This window comes from Lissotriton helveticus, chromosome 1_2 (assembly GCF_964261635.1).
Source record: "Lissotriton helveticus chromosome 1_2, aLisHel1.1, whole genome shotgun sequence".
Taxonomy (NCBI): domain Eukaryota; kingdom Metazoa; phylum Chordata; class Amphibia; order Caudata; family Salamandridae; genus Lissotriton; species Lissotriton helveticus.
Window position 1 is genome coordinate 373,286,197 of NC_136058.1, and position 18,151 is coordinate 373,304,347.

General features: G+C 48.6%; 1 protein-coding gene across 2 annotated transcripts in view; it reads right to left on the reverse strand.

Annotated features, from left to right (window-relative positions):
- Positions 1–16,902, reverse strand: part of CFAP144 (cilia and flagella associated protein 144) — a 70,449-nt gene extending 53,547 nt beyond the window's left edge. Inside the window, exons 1-2 of one of the 2 annotated variants that reach the window (XM_078673536.1) lie at positions 16,828–16,902; positions 16,130–16,279 (exon numbers count right to left, since the gene is read on the reverse strand). In XM_078673536.1, the coding sequence (XP_078529662.1) occupies positions 16,130–16,274 (145 nt within the window). In that variant the 5' untranslated portion in view covers positions 16,275–16,279; positions 16,828–16,902. Of the gene's footprint in view, positions 1–16,129; positions 16,703–16,827 lie in introns of those variants that run through there. The other variant, XM_078673537.1, reaches the window with a different exon arrangement.
- Positions 16,903–18,151: the final 1,249 nt, after the last annotated feature.

Consider the following 18,151-nt stretch of genomic DNA (forward strand, 5'->3'; position numbering starts at 1 on the left):
GATAAAGAAGTCCAGCACACACTGCACAGCAGTCATTGATACAGAGACAGAGGTCCAGCACACACTGCACATGAGTCACTGATACAGAGACAGAAGTCCAGCACACACTGCACATCAGTCACTGATACAGAGACAGACGTCCAGCACACACTGCACATCAGTCACTGATACAGAGACAGAAGTCCAGCACACACTGCACAGCAATCACTGATACAGAGACAGAGGCCAAGCACACACTGCACATCAGTCACTGATACAGAGACAGAAGTCCAGCACACACTGCACATCAGTCACTGATACAGAGACAGAAGTCCAGCACACACTGCACATCAGTCACTGATACAGAGACAGAAGTCCAGTACAAACTGCACATCAGTCACTGATACAGACAGGAGTCCAGCACACACTGCACAGCAACCACTGATAGAGACAGAAGTCCAGCACACACTGCACATCAGTCACTGATACAGAGACAGACGTCCAGCACACACTGCACATCAGTCACTGATACAGATACAGAAGTCCAGCACACACTGCACAGCAGTCATTGATACAGAGACAGAGGTCCAGCACACACTACACATGAGTCACTGATACAGAGACAGAAGTCCAGCACACACTTCACATCAGTCACTGATACAGAGACAGAAGTCCAGCACACACTGCACATCAGTCACTGATACAGAGACAGAAGTCCAGCACACACTGCACAGCAGTCATTGATACAGAGACAGAAGTCCAGCACACACTGCACATCAGTCACTGATACAGAGACAGAAGTCCAGCACACACTGCACATCAGTCACTGATACAGAGACAGAAGTCCAGCACACACTGCACATCAGTCAATGATACAAAGACAGAAGTCCAGTACAAACTGCACATCAGTCACTGATACAGAGACAGAAGTCCAGCACACACTGCACATCCATCACTGATACAGAGACAGAAGTCCAGCACACACTGCACATCAGTCACTGATACAGAGACAGAAGTCCAGTACAAACTGCACATCAGTCACTGATACAGACAGACGTCCAGCACACACTGCACAGCAATCACTGATACAGAGACAGAAGTCCAGCACACACTGCACATCAGTCACTGATACAGAGACACACGTCCAGCACACACTGCACATCAGTCACTGATACAGAGACAGAAGTCCAGCACACACTGCACAGCAATCACTGATACAGAGACGAAGGTCCAGCACAAACTGCACATCAGTCACTGATACAGAGAGAAGTCCAGCACACACTGTACAGCAATCGCTGATAAAGACAGACGTCCAGCACACACTGCACATCAGTCACTGATACAGAGACAGAAGTCCAGCACACACTGCACACCAGTCACTGATACAGAGACAGATGTCCAGCACACACTGCACAGCAATCACTGATACAGAGACAGACATCCAGCACACACTGCAGATCAGTCACTGATACAGAGACAGAAGTCCAACACACACTGCACAGCAATCACTGATACAGAGACGAAAGTCCAGCACAAACTGCACATCAGTCACTGATACAGACAGAAGTCCTGCACACACTGTACAGCAATCACTGATAAAGACAGAAGTCCAGCACACACTGCACATCAGTCACTGATTCAGAGACAGAAGTCCAGCACACACTACACAGCAATCACTGATACAGAGACAGAAGTCCAGCACACACTGCAAATCAGTCAGTGATACAGAGACAGAAGTCCAGCACACACTGCACAGCAATCACTGATACAGAGACAAAAGTCCAGTACAAACTGCACATCGGTCACTGATACAGACAGAAGTCCAGCACACACTGCACAGCAATCACTGATACAGAGACAGAAGTCCAGCACAAACTGCACATCAGTCACTGTTACAGACACAAGTCCAGCACACACTGCACAGCAATCACTGATACAGAGACACAAGTCCAGCACACACTGCACATCAATCACTGATACAGAGACAGAAGTCCAGCACACACTGCACATCAGTCACTGATACAGAGACAGAAGTCCAGCACACACTGCACAGCAATCACTGATACAGAGACAGAAGTCCAGCACACACTGCACAGCAGTCATTGATACAGAGACAGAAGTCCAGCACACACTGCACATCAGTCACTGATACAGAGACAGAAGTCCAGCACACACTGCACATCAGTCACTGATACAGAGACAGAAGTCCAGCACAAACTGCACATCAGTCACTGTTACAGACACAAGTCCAGCACACACTGCACAGCAATCACTGATACAGAGACACAAGTCCAGCACACACTGCACATCAATCACTGATACAGAGACAGAAGTCCAGCACACACTGCACATCAGTCACTGATACAGAGACAGAAGTCCAGCACACACTGCACATCAATCACTGATACAGAGACAGAAGTCCAGCACACACTGCACAGCAGTCATTGATACAGAGACAGAAGTCCAGCACACACTGCACATCAGTCACTGATACAGAGACAGAAGTCCAGCACACACTGCACATCAGTCACTGATACAGAGACAGAAGTCCAGCACACACTGCACATCAGTCACTGATACAGAGACAGAAGTCCAGTACAAACTGCACATCAGTCACTGATACAGAGACAGAAGTCCAGCACACACTGCACATCCATCACTGATACAGAGACAGAAGTCCAGCACACACTGCACATCAGTCACTGATACAGAGACAGAAGTCCAGCACACACTGCACATCAGTCACTGATACAGAGACAGAAGTCCAGTACAAACTGCACATCAGTCACTGATACAGACAGACGTCCAGCACACACTGCACAGCAATCACTGATACAGAGACAGAAGTCCAGCACACACTGCACATCAGTCACTGATACAGAGACAGAAGTCCAGCACACACTGCACATCAGTCACTGATACAGAGACAGAAGTCCAGCACACACTGCACAGCAATCACTGATACAGAGACGAAAGTCCAGCACAAACTGCACATCAGTCACTGATACAGACAGAGGTCCAGCACACACTGTACAGCAATCACTGATAAAGACAGAAGTCCAGCACACACTGCACATCAGTCACTGATACAGAGACAGAAGTCCAGCACACACTGCACACCAGTCACTGATACAGAGACAGATGTCCAGCACACAATGCACAGCAATCACTGATACAGAGACAGACGTCCAGCACACACTGCAGATCAGTCACTGATACAGAGACAGAAGTCCTACACACACTGCACAGCAATCACTGATACAGAGACGAAAGTCCAGCACAAACTGCACATCAGTCACTGATACAGACAGAAGTCCAGCACACACTATACAGCAATCACTGATAAAGAGAGAAGTCCAGCACACACTGCACATCAGTCACTGATTCAGAGACAGACGTCCAGCACACACTGCACAGCAATCACTGATACAGAGACAGAAGTCCAGCACACACTGCAAATCAGTCAGTGATACAGAGACAGAAGTCCAGCACACACTGCACAGCAATCACTGATATAGAGACAAAAGTCCAGTACAAACTGCACATCGGTCACTGATACAGACAGAAGTCCAGCACACACTGCACAGCAATCACTGATACAGAGACAGAAGTCCAGCACAAACTGCACATCAGTCACTGTTACAGACACAAGTCCAGCACACACTACACAGCAATCACTGATAGAGAGACACAAGTCCAGCACACACTGCACATCAATCACTGATACAGAGACAGAAGTCCAGCACACACTGCACATCAGTCACTGATACAGAGACAGAAGTCCAGCACACACTGCACATCAGTCACTGATACAGAGACAGACGTCCAGCACACACTGCACATCAGTCACTGATACAGAGACAGAAGTCCAGCACACACTGCACAGCAATCACTGATACAGAGATGAAGGTCCAGCACAAACTGCACATCAGTCACTGATACAGACAGAAGTCCAGCACACACTGTACAGCAATCGCTGATAAAGACAGACGTCCAGCACACACTGCACATCAGTCACTGATACAGAGACAGAAGTCCAGCACACACTGCACACCAGTCACTGATATAGAGACAGATGTCCAGCACACACTGCACAACAATCACTGATACAGAGACAGAAGTCCAGCACACTCTGCACATCAGTCACTGATACAGAGACAGAAGTCCAGTACACACTGCACAGCAATCACTGATACAGAGACAGAAGTCCAGCACACACTTCACATCAGTCACTGATACAGAGACAGAAGTCCAGCACACACTGCACATCAGTCACTGATACACAGACAGAAGTCCAGCACACACTGCACAGCAGTCATTGATACAGAGACAGAAGTCCAGCACACACTGCACATCAGTCACTGATACAGAGACAGAAGTCCAGCACACACTGCACATCCATCACTGATACAGAGACAGAAGTCCAGCACACACTGCACATCAGTCACTGATACAGCGACAGAAGTCCAGTACAAACTGCACATCAGTCACTGATACAGACAGACGTCCAGCACACACTGCACAGCAATCACTGATACAGAGACAGAAATCCAGCACACACTGCACATCAGTCACTGATACAGAGACAGACGTCCAGCACACACTGCACATCAGTCACTGATACAGAGACAGAAGTCCAGCACACACTGCACAGCAATCACTGATACAGAGACGAAGGTCCAGCACAAACTGCACATCAGTCACTGATACAGACAGAAGTCCAGCACACACTGTACAGCAATCGCTGATAAAGACAGACGTCCAGCACACACTGCACATCAGTCACTGATACAGAGACAGAAGTCCAGCACACACTGCACACCAGTCACTGATACAGAGACAGATGTCCAGCACACACTGCACAGCAATCACTGATACAGAGACAGACGTCCAGCACACACTGCAGATCAGTCACTGATACAGAGACAGAAGTCCAACACACACTGCACAGCAATCACTGATACAGAGACGAAAGTCCAGCACAAACTGCACATCAGTCACTGATACAGACAGAAGTCCAGCACAAACTGTACAGCAATCACTGATAAAGACAGAAGTCCAGCACACACTGCACATCAGTCACTGATTCAGAGACAGAAGTCCAGCACACACTACACAGCAATCACTGATACAGAGACAGAAGTCCAGCACACACTGCAAATCAGTCAGTGATACAGGGACAGAAGTCCAGCACACACTGCACAGCAATCACTGATACAGAGACAAAAGTCCAGTACAAACTGCACATCGGTCACTGATACAGACAGAAGTCCAGCACACACTGCACAGCAATCACTGATACAGAGACACAAGTCCAGCACACACTGCACATCAATCACTGATACAGAGACAGAAGTCCAGCACACACTGCACATCAGTCACTGATACAGAGACAGAAGTCCAACACACACTGCACAGCAATCACTGATACAGAGACGAAAGTCCAGCACAAACTGCACATCAGTCACTGATACAGACAGAAGTCCAGCACACACTGTACAGCAATCACTGATAAAGACAGAAGTCCAGCACACACTGCACATCAGTCACTGATTCAGAGACAGACGTCCAGCACACACTGCACAGCAATCACTGATACAGAGACAGAAGTCCAGCACACACTGCAAATCAGTCAGTGATACAGAGACAGAAGTCCAGCACACACTGCACAGCAATCACTGATACAGAGACAGAAGTCCAGCACAAACTGCACATCAGTCACTGTTACAGACACAAGTCCAGCACACACTGCACAGCAATCACTGATACAGAGACACAAGTCCAGCACACACTGCACATCAATCACTGATACAGAGACAGAAGTCCAGCACACACTGCACATCAGTCACTGATACAGAGACAGAAGTCCAGCACACACTGCACATCAGTCACTGATACAGAGATAGAAGTCCAGTACAAACTGCACATCAGTCACTGATACAGACAGAAGTCCAGCACACACTGCACAGCAATCACTGATACAGAGACAGAAGTCCAGCACACACTGCACATCAGTCACTGATACAGAGACAGAAGTCCAGTACACACTGCACAGCAATCACTGATACAGAGACAGAGGTCCAGCACACACTGCACAGCAATCACCGATACAGAGACAGACGTCCAGCACACACTGCACATCAGTCACTGATACAGAGACAAAAGTCCAGCACACACTGCACATCAGTCACTGATACAGATACAGAAGTCCAGCACACACTGCACAGCAGTCACTGATACAGAGACAGAGGTCCAGCACACACTGCACATGAGTCACTGATACAGAGACAGAAGTCCAGCACACACTGCACAGCAATCACTGATACAGAGACAGAAGTCCAGCACACACTGCACATCAGTCACTGATACAGAGACAGAAGTCCAGCACACCCTGCACAGCAATCACTGATACAGAGACAGAAGTCCAGCACACACTGCACAGCAATCACTGATACAGAGACAGAAGTCCAGCACACACTGCACATCAGTCACTGATACAGAGACAAAAGTCCAGCACACACTGCACATCAGTCACTGATACAGATACAGACGTACAGCACACACTGCACAGCAGTCATTGATACAGAGACAGAGGTCCAGCACACACTGTACATGAGTCACTGATACAGAGACAGAAGTCCAGCACACACTGCACATCAGTCACTGATACAGAGACAAAAGTCCAGCACACACTGCACATCAGTCACTGATACAGATAAAGAGGTCCAGCACACACTGCACAGCAGTCATTGATACAGAGACAGAGGTCCAGCACACACTGCACATGAGTCACTGATACAGAGACAGAAGTCCAGCACACACTGCACATCAGTCACTGATACAGAGACAGACGTCCAGCACACACTGCACATCAGTCACTGATACAGAGACAGAAGTCCAGCACACACTGCACAGCAATCACTGATACAGAGACAGAGGCCAAGCACACACTGCACATCAGTCACTGATACAGAGACAGAAGTCCAGCACACACTGCACATCAGTCACTGATACAGAGACAGAAGTCCAGCACACACTGCACATCAGTCACTGATACAGAGACAGAAGTCCAGTACAAACTGCACATCAGTCACTGATACAGACAGGAGTCCAGCACACACTGCACAGCAATCACTGATACAGAGACAGAAGTCCAGCACACACTGCACATCAGTCACTGATACGGAGACAGAAGTCCAGTACACACTGCACAGCAATCACTGATACAGAGACAGAAGTCCAGCACAAACTGCACAGCAATCACTGATACAGAGACGGACGTCCAGCACACACTGCACATCAGTCACTAATACAGATACAGAAGTCCAGCACACACTGCACAGCAGTCACTGATACAGAGACAAAAGTCCAGCACACACTGCACAGCAATCACTGATACAGAGACAGAAGTCCAGCACACACTGCACAGCAATCACTGATACAGAGACAGAAGTCCAGCACACACTGCACATCAGTCACTGATACAGAGACAGAAGTCCAGCACACACTGCACAGCAATCACTGATACAGAGACAAAAGTCCAGCACACACTGCAAATCAGTCACTAATACAGAGACAGAAGTCCAGCACACACTGCACAGCAATCACTGATACACAGACGAACGTCCAGCACAAACTGCACATCAGTCACTGATACAGACAGAGGTCCAGCACACACTGCACAGCAATCACTGATACAGAGACAGAAGTCCAGCACACACTGCACATCAGTCACTGTACAGAGACAGAAGTCCAGCACAAACTGCACATCAGTCACTGATACAGAGACAGAAGTCCAGTACACACTGCACAGCAATCACTGATACAGAGACGGAAGTCCAGTACAAACTGCACATCAGTCACTGATACAGACAGATGTCCAGCACACACTGCACATCAGTCACTGATACAGAAACATAATTCCAGCACACACTGCACATCAGACACTGATACAGAGACAGAAGTCCAGCACACACTGCATATCAGTCACTGATACAGAGACAGAAGTCCAGTACACACTGCACATCAGTCACTGATACAGAGACAGAAGTCCAGCACAAACTGCACATCAGTCACTGATACAGAGACAGAAGTCCAGTACACACTGCACAGCAATCACTGATACAGAGACAGAAGTCCAGTACAAACTGCACATCAGTCACTGATACAGATAGAAGTCCAGCACACACTGCACATCAGTCACTGATACAGACAGAAGTCCAGCACACACTGCACAGCAATCACTGATACAGAGATAGAAGTCCAGTACAAACTGCACATCAGTCACTGATACAGACAGAAGTCCAGCACACACTGCACAGCAATCACTGATACAGAGACAGAGGTCCAGCACACACTGCACATGAGTCACTGATACAGAGACAGAAGTCCAGCACACACTGCACATCAGTCACTGATACAGAGACAGAAGTCCAGTACACACTGCACAGCAATCACTGATACAGAGACAGAAGTCCAGCACACACTGCACAGCAATCACCGATACAGAGACAGACGTCCAGCACACACTGCACATCAGTCACTGATACAGAGACAAAAGTCCAGCACACACTGCACATCAGTCACTAATACAGATACAGAAGTCCAGCACACACTGCACAGCAGTCACTGATACAGAGACAGAGGTCCAGCACACACTGCACATGAGTCACTGATACAGAGACAGAAGTCCAGCACACACTGCACAGCAATCACTGATACAGAGACAGAAGTCCAGCACACACTGCACATCAGTCACTGATACAGAGACAGAAGTCCAGCACACACTGCACAGCAATCACTGATACAGAGACAGACGTCCAGCACACACTGCACAGCAATCACTGATACAGAGACAGAAGTCCAGCACACACTGCACATCAGTCACTGATACAGAGACAAAAGTCCAGCACACACTGCACATCAGTCACTGATACAGATACAGACGTACAGCACACACTGCACAGCAGTCATTGATACAGAGACAGAGGTCCAGCACACACTGTACATGAGTCACTGATACAGAGACAGAAGTCCAGCACACACTGCACATCAGTCACTGATACAGAGACAAAAGTCCAGCACACACTGCACATCAGTCACTGATACAGATAAAGAAGTCCAGCACACACTGCACAGCAGTCATTGATACAGAGACAGAGGTCCAGCACACACTGCACATGAGTCACTGATACAGAGACAGAAGTCCAGCACACACTGCACATCAGTCACTGATACAGAGACAGACGTCCAGCACACACTGCACATCAGTCACTGATACAGAGACAGAAGTCCAGCACACACTGCACAGCAATCACTGATACAGAGACAGAGGCCAAGCACACACTGCACATCAGTCACTGATACAGAGACAGAAGTCCAGCACACACTGCACATCAGTCACTGATACAGAGACAGAAGTCCAGCACACACTGCATATCAGTCACTGATACAGAGACAGAAGTCCAGTACAAACTGCACATCAGTCACTGATACAGACAGGAGTCCAGCACACACTGCACAGCAATCACTGATACAGAGACAGAAGTCCAGCACACAATGCACATCAGTCACTGATACAGAGACAGAAGTCCAGTACACACTGCACAGCAATCACTGATACAGAGACAGAAGTCCAGCACAAACTGCACAGCAATCACTGATACAGAGACAGACGTCCAGCACACACTGCACATCAGTCACTAATACAGATACAGAAGTCCAGCACACACTGCACAGCAGTCACTGATACAGAGACAAAAGTCCAGCACACACTGCACAGCAATCACTGATACAGAGACAGAAGTTCAGCACACACTGCACAGCAATCACTGATACAGAGACAGAAGTCCAGCACACACTGCACATCAGTCACTGATACAGAGACAGAAGTCCAGCACACACTGCACAGCAATCACTGATACAGAGACAAAAGTCCAGCACACACTGCAAATCAGTCACTAATACAGAGACAGAAGTCCAGCACACACTGCACAGCAATCACTGATACAGAGACGAACGTCCAGCACAAACTGCACATCAGTCACTGATACAGACAGAAGTCCAGCACACACTGCACAGCAATCACTGATACAGAGACAGAAGTCCAGCACACACTGCACATCAGTCACTGATACAGAGACAGATGTCCAGCACAAACTGCACATCAGTCACTGATACAGAGACAGAAGTCCAGTACACACTGCACAGCAATCACTGATACAGAGACGGAAGTCCAGTACAAACTGCACATCAGTCACTGATACAGACAGAAGTCCAGCACACACTGCACATCAGTCACTGATACAGAAACATAATTCCAGCACACACTGCACATCAGACACTGATACAGAGACAGAAGTCCAGCACACACTGCATATCAGTCACTGATACAGAGACAGAAGTCCAGTACACACTGCACATCAGTCACTGATACAGAGACAGAAGTCCAGCACAAACTGCACATCAGTCACTGATACAGAGACAGAAGTCCAGTACACACTGCACAGCAATCACTGATACAGAGACAGAAGTCCAGTACAAACTGCACATCAGTCACTGATACAGACAGAAGTCCAGCACACACTGCACATCAGTCACTGATACAGACAGAAGTCCAGCACACACTGCACAGCAATCACTGATACAGAGACAGAAGTCCAGTACACACTACACAGCAATCACTGATACAGAGACATAAGTCCAGTACAAACTGCACATCAGTCACTGATACAGACAGAAGTCCAGCACACACTGCACATCAGTCACTGATACAGACAGAAGTCCAGCACACACTGCACAGCAATCACTGATACAGAGACAGAAGTCCAGCACACTCTGCACAGCAATCACTGATACAGAGAAAGAAGTCCAGCACACACTGCACATCAGTCACTGATACAGAGACAGAGGTCCAGCACACACTGCACATCAGTCACTGATACAGAGACAGAAGTCCAGCACACACTGCACAGCAATCACTGATACAGAGACAGAAGTCCAGCACAAACTGCACATCAGGCACTGATAGAGACAGAAGTCCAGCACACACTGCACAGCAGTCACTGATAGAGACAGAAGCCCAGCACACACTGCACAGCAATCACTGATACAGAGACAGAAGTCCAGCACACACTGCACCCCAGTCACTGATAAAGACAAAAGTCCAGCACACACTGCACATCAGTCACTGATACAGAGACAGACGTCCAGCACACACTGCACATCAGTCACTGATAAAGACAGAAATCCAGCACACACTGCACAGCAATCACTGATACAGAGACAGAAGTCCAGCACACACTGCACATCAGTCACTGATACAGAAACATAATTCCAGCACACACTGCACATCAGACACTGATACAGAGACAGAAGTCCAGCACACACTGCACATCAGTCACTGATACAGAGACAGAAGTCTAGTACACACTGCATAGCAATCACTGATACAGAGACATAAGTCCAGTACAAACTGCACATCAGTCACTGATACAGACAGACGTCCAGCACACACTGCACATCAGTCACTGATACAGACAGAAGTCCAGCACACACTGCACAGCAATCACTGATACAGAGACAGAAGTCCAGCACACACTGCACAGCAATCACTGATACAGAGACAGAAGTCCAGCACACACTGCACATCAGTCACTGATACAGAGACAGAAGTCCAGCACACACTGCACATCAGTCACTGATACAGAGACAGAAGTCCAGCACACACTGCACAGCAATCACTGATACAGAGACAGAAATCCAGCACACACTGCACACCAGTCACTGATACAGACAACAGTCCAGCACACACTGCACATCAGTCACTGATACAGAGACAGAAGTCCAGCACACACTGCACATCAGTCACTGATACAGACAGAAATCCAGCACACACTGCACAGCAATCACTGATACAGAGACAGAAGTCCAGCACACACTGCACATCAGTCACTGATACAGAGACAGAAGTCCAGCACACACTGCACATCAGTCACTGATACAGAGACAGAAGTCCAGCACACACTGCACAGCAATCACTGATACAGAGACAGAAGTCCAGCACAAACTGCACATCCGTCACTGATACAGACAGAAGTCTAGCACACACTGCACAGCAGTCACTGATAGAGACAGAAGTCCAGCACACACTGCACAGCAATCACTGGTACAGAGACAGAAGTCCAGCACACACTGCACACCAGTCACTGATACAGACAGAAGTCCAGCACACACTGCACATCAATCACTGATACAGAGACAGAAGTCCAGCACACACTGCACATCAGTCACTGATACAGAGACAGAAGTCCAGCACACACTGCACAGCAATCACTGATACAGAGACAGAAGTCCAGCACACACTGCAAAGCAATCACTGATACAGAGACAGAAGTCCAGCACACACTGCACATCAATCACTGATACAGAGACAGAAGTCCAGCACACACTGCACAGCAATCACTGATACAGAGACAGACGTCCAGCACACACTGCACAGCAATCACTGATATAGAGACAGAAGTCCAGCACACACTGCACATCAGTCACTGATACAAAGACAGAAGTCCAGCACACACTGCACAGCAATCACTGATAGAGACAGAAGTCCAGCACACACTGCACAGCACTGTTGGGGGAGAAAACAGATACCTGTGGTTGATTGTGTTGATGAGGTTTAGTCTAAACATATGTTATGGGCAACCCCAAGGGAGGGTGCTTCATATGGAGAGAAGGGGGAGGTGTGAGGCTTTCTGCCATGCTAGTGGTGGCCATGTGTGGGTGTGATTTTCTTTGGTATGCCTGTTATTGGCAGACTCAGAAGCTAATTGAGTTGTGTGCTTTTATTCTGTTTTTTCATCTTGCATTTGTGTGAGCACCTGTGCGTGTGGCATCAGTATGGTGAGGATGTGTTCCTGGTGTTGTCCATCTTCTGATCTGTGTGGTGTTAGGAGTAGTGTCGGTACGGTGGTTGAGGGTTAATGCGGGGCGTGTGTGTATATGTCTCACTGTCTATGAGTATGTGTTTGTCAGTTTAAAAGGGGCATTTACAGGGTTATCAGAGAGAGGCCGCTTTTGTTGATTTTGAGAAGGCATCTGTGGGGAGAGGGAGCTGGAGATGGTGCTGTGGTGGATGTTGGGATTGTGGCAGTGAGTGCTTGAAGGGGTCCTAGGTTGTGGCATTGGTACATAGGTCTATGGAGTGGGAGGGCGGCTCAGGGTACATGTGGGTGTTTGCAATGGAGTCAATGGTCATGTTGCATCAGCAAGCATGTGTGTATTGGGTAAATCTGAGACTGGGCTGATTTGGAGCAGAGTAGTAGCAGGTACCAATGCATGAATGAGTATGATTGTGCACAGCAGTGGTTCGGTGTGGTCAGTCGAGAGAGTAAGTTGTGCATGGCAGCATGCATGATGGGTGGGATATTTCAGCTGCATCCAGTGTGCTTGTGGAGTGAAGGAGGGAAGAGAGTGGGGTGTTTAGCATCACGGGTGTGGAGCAGGGCTGTGTGGGTTCATAATATGGAGGGGTAGGGATGGTGTGAGATGTAGAGGCGGGTGAGCTGAGGTGCAAGGATGGTGTGGACTTCAGGGCAGGAGATGGGAAGAGATGGCCAGGTTTCCATGCCATCTGGGTGTGCAGTCAATGGTGTGTGTGTGTGTGTGTGTGTGTGTGCAGGGTGCTCGCCTAGAGCATGGTTTAAGAGTAAGCAGTAGCGGCTGTTACCGGATTAAGGTGGTGAGGCGGGGAGGGCAGTTTGGGAAAGGAAGGGGGGAAATGAAAAACATCAAATTAATTTTAAAAAAACCACCACACCCTAATTGTAAGTCCAAATTATTCCTCCTCGATACCGCTGAAGGTCAACACCGAAAGAGTTGCTATTTGGCAATTCAGTGAGCTCACAGCAGTCAAGAACTCCTGTTTCCAAGGATGACACCGGTACTTGACCCAACTGCTTAACTCTCCCACAGGCTCTGGAGAGCGGGCATCACACCAGGGGGCAGTTGAAAAGTCCCACTTTTTCTCTCACCATTATCAGTGTTAGACAGGACTACAACAGCCATGACGCGCAGCCTGTTCGGTTGTCTGCCTCTACGTGTTCTACACCGAGGCACAACAGCAGAAAATGGGTGAGGCAAATCACCTTGCCGTATTCAGGACCAGCAACACTATCCCTAATTTAGGCTTTTCAGCACACAAGCACGGGGAACAACTTCCAGTGAACACATTAACAACAATTCTTCCCATGTGTGTGTAAAACAGTTACCATCGGCATTTTTGCTGCTGGCGACAGTGTGGCGCATTCATGACCTAATGCGAGATAACTGCATGTCAGTACTTAGGTTACAATCAATTCCTTCAACTAGGAAGAACGTGTTCATTGGTGTGATCTCGTTACAGCACCCGTCTGTTTTTTAGTAGTGAGGGGTAAATGTCGTGAATATTCCACACCACGTGCCCTTATCGGTAGCAGCTGCTACTGGACTTGGGTGGAGGTGGCGGGGAGGACGTTGCGAATTAGATCGGGCAAATGAAAAACATAAAATGTATACAAAAACACTTACCTGACTACAGCTAGTGTTGCTAGTGACTCTCCTCCTATCCTCTTCATCTTCTTGCCTCCTTCCTGCCTGGAGGTCAGCAGCAGGAAAGCACAGGAAGCATCCAGGCTCACCTGCAGCGTTGTGATTGGTCTGAGCGCCATAATTCGGCGCTCATACTAAGCTTGGGAGCCTGGGCATGTTCTTCACCAAGATTGTAATGCAGCCTGGATGGAGAACATGGCAAGAGTGCATGACTGTTTTGGGCAGCCCGAGAGGTGGTGTCAAAATGTCATGCACACTTGGAGTGCTACCCCTCTTCCCCCTACAGTTCTCTGGCATCATGGGGCCCAGCCTGCCCCAAGGAAACAACAGAGACACTGCAGAAGGAGAAAGAAAATGAAAATAACCGTTATGTTATTATCATATTTTTTTTGTTTTTCACTGCTTGGAGAGCCGTGGGGCGAAGCTCCTCTGCCTTAGAGGAGGAGCCGCCACTCAGTGTATGCATAGGAATGTGTGTCATGCGGTAGAGGGTGGAGTGAGTTTTAAGGGTGGATGTAGTTGCAGGAGTATGACTGGTCGACTGGACAAGCTATACTGGCTGATGAGGGGTGAAACCGGTCCTAGGATGCTTGTTTCTGGTCCAGGGAGGACCTGGCCTGGCCTTTCCGCTGCACTGTTCCCATTGGGAGGAGGGTCTAGACTGATTTGCATATGGCTGGGTTCAAATTGGAATGGCATGGTGAGCAAAAAAACAATGGATTTAGGCCCAGATCTCTGTACTAGGGAGAATGTATGACATTGTTCTGCATCTTTTCCATCAATTGTTGTTTTTGCATTTGTCACCCCGAGTGGGACGGGTATGCTCAGACGTGAGTCCCGTGCTCTCCACGCCACTGAAGTCAAGCTATCCTGGCTGATGAGGGCTGAAAGCCCGAAACCGGTCCTAGGATGCTTGTTTCCAGTCCAGGGAGGACCTGGCCTGGCAGGTCAGGCTGGACTGTTCCCATAAGGCACAGGGTCAAAAGTGAATTGCATATGGCTGGGTTCAAACTGGAATGGCATGGTGAGCAAAAAAACAATGGATTTAGGCCCAGATCTCTGTGCTGGGGTGAATGCAGAGGCACACCTAGAGCCACATTTCGGGGTGGGGCTAAGAAAAAATTTCGTGGGGGCTGAATCTTTAAGCAATAAGCAGAGTGGAGCTGCAAGGGCTCTTAGAAGGGGTGAAACAACAATAAATACTCATTAACATGCAAATGGTCTTTAAAAGACCTGTGAAGTGTTACGGGTGCGGCTGTGTGTCTTCCCGTGAAGCTGTGTCATCCCGGGCTGCCAAACATGACGGCGGGGGCTGAAGCCCTGTGAGTCCAATGGGCGATGCGCGCCTGGGTGAATGTATGACATTGTTTTGCATTCTGTCCATCAATTGTTCTTTTTGCATTACACGGTTGACATGTCCATCCAGTGCCAAGCCCATCAGTAACTAACTGACCTAGTCAACAGTCTATAACATTCTCAACACTTCACATCCTTCGTGGCACCCTCAGTTCTATTGGCAGAGGATGCTACGACTGCAGAGAACAGAGCATTCCATACCCCTTACCCTTGTGAAAGGGATTGATGTTGAATTCCGTGTATAGCTTCTGGCTCCTCATCTCCTTCTTGACGGTTTCGCACTGGATGGCATTCAGCACCACCTGGTTGGGCTTCTCCCGGCCCGCAGGGGCCCCGGCACCGCGCCCCGCCATTCAGCCTACAGGGCAGAGCCAGTTACAACAGGTTATTGAGCCCCCTGACACTGACCCTGCCTTTGTACCTTGGTTTCATGCCCCTGGCCCTGTCTCTCTGCTGTCCAGACCAGGTCCCCTGGGGTCTGCCGTGGTTGTAGGGCTGAGCACCTCAGCTCTGCACCTTCTCTGGCACCAGATGGCCCTGGTTCTTCTTCCTTTTCCCCTCTCCTCCTCTGCCCTTGCCTCCTCTGTCTGTCCCCTTCTCCTCTGCTCTCTCCTCCTCTATCCTCTTTTCCTCTGCCTCTCTTCACCTGCCCTCTCCTCTTCTCTCTTCCTCTGCCCTTTCCTCTGTCCTCTCCTCCTCTCTCCTTCTCTGTCCTCTGCTCCTCTGTCCTCTCCTCTCCTCCTTTCTCCCTCTCTCCTCTTTTGCCCTCTCCTCCCCTGCGGGTTCCCTTTCCTTCCTCTGTTTTCCCTTGCTATGCAGGTGTCTCCCTCCCTTCCCTGCTCTCCCCTTCTGTTCTCTCCTCTCTCCCTTCCTTCTCTCCCTTCCTCCCTTCCTTCCCCTCCTCACCTGTGCCCTCCGAGCCGCGCGTGCTGCAGTGTGTTTACTGTCTCCAGGCAACAAGGCTGGCCCCGCCCCTTGCAGTTCGTTCCAAACAGGGGCGTGACGTGTGTACGTTAGAGCCCCGCCCCCTCATAACTAACCTTCTGCCTGTAGACACAGAAGACAGACTGTCCATGGGGCAGGAGGGGGTCTGGAGGCTGCGGGTGTATTTGTTTTCAATCATTTGTTTTCTGTTTCCAGGTGTTTTTTCTGTCTGCGGTGCGAGCATCACGACGCCGCTCGCGCACCCTGTGCATCCGTCGTGGGGCATTCACTATCCCTCCTTCGCACCTGTCAGGAGGGACAGACGCCCCTCCCCCCTTGCCTCACTCCCCTCCCAGGCAGATGCGCTCTGGGGTGGTTGTTCTGTATTTATCACACAGGGAACTGCCTCACAGCTCTCAAGAGTCCTGCTCAACGCTCGAGAAGCCGCTCCAGCTGGAAGTAGGACTACAAATCCCATAATGCAAAGAAAACATACTGGTTGGGGGAGTTACTTGCACATGGACATGGGAAACTTGAGAGTCTGTGTTCAAAGGGGACGATGTTAGCAGAGAAGAAAGTGTATTCCCTCAAATATACGTTGGAAATGGCCCTGGAGCTGCCTCTCCACGGAGGCACGTCTCCTCTGCAGCCACAGCTGTGCACTATAACCAAAACTAGGCCGGGGCTCACGGGCAATAAGGACAAGCCTCACTACCAAGAAAAACCAATACAAGCACCAATATTGGCAACTTATTTAAACGGGGGGCTATTTTTTGCCTCGTGGCTAACTGAACTAAACAGTAAGTGACAGGACTAATTGTTTACCTGAATAAATCAATTATTTTTATTTTATATTTCAACAACACATTTTAGGAAAATTCATATAATTTTTTTGAACAATGCTTACTTCGCTCCACACTTACTCACAATCACAGGTTAACATACATTTCAAACATTCAATCATACATACACGACGTACAAAACATAACATTTTTCTCAGTTATTATACAGCATTATTTACAAACATAGTTCCAACAGAACAGCATTGGGAATAATTTCAAGTTCTATCTCTTTTTGTTTTCACAACAGTACTCCTAACGCTGTGGAAACCAGTGAAGAACTTCCCCTACTGAAAACTGCGGGAATTCAACTTCCCCAGCTTATTACTCTTCGTTGGACGATTTTCACGCCGACCTTTAAAAATACACACTCCACCGTCTGATACGAAACGAATTGCTGTTTGAAAGTGACATATAGCCAACATTCAAAGAATTTGAGAACCTGCTTGAGCTACGTGGTCCTGATG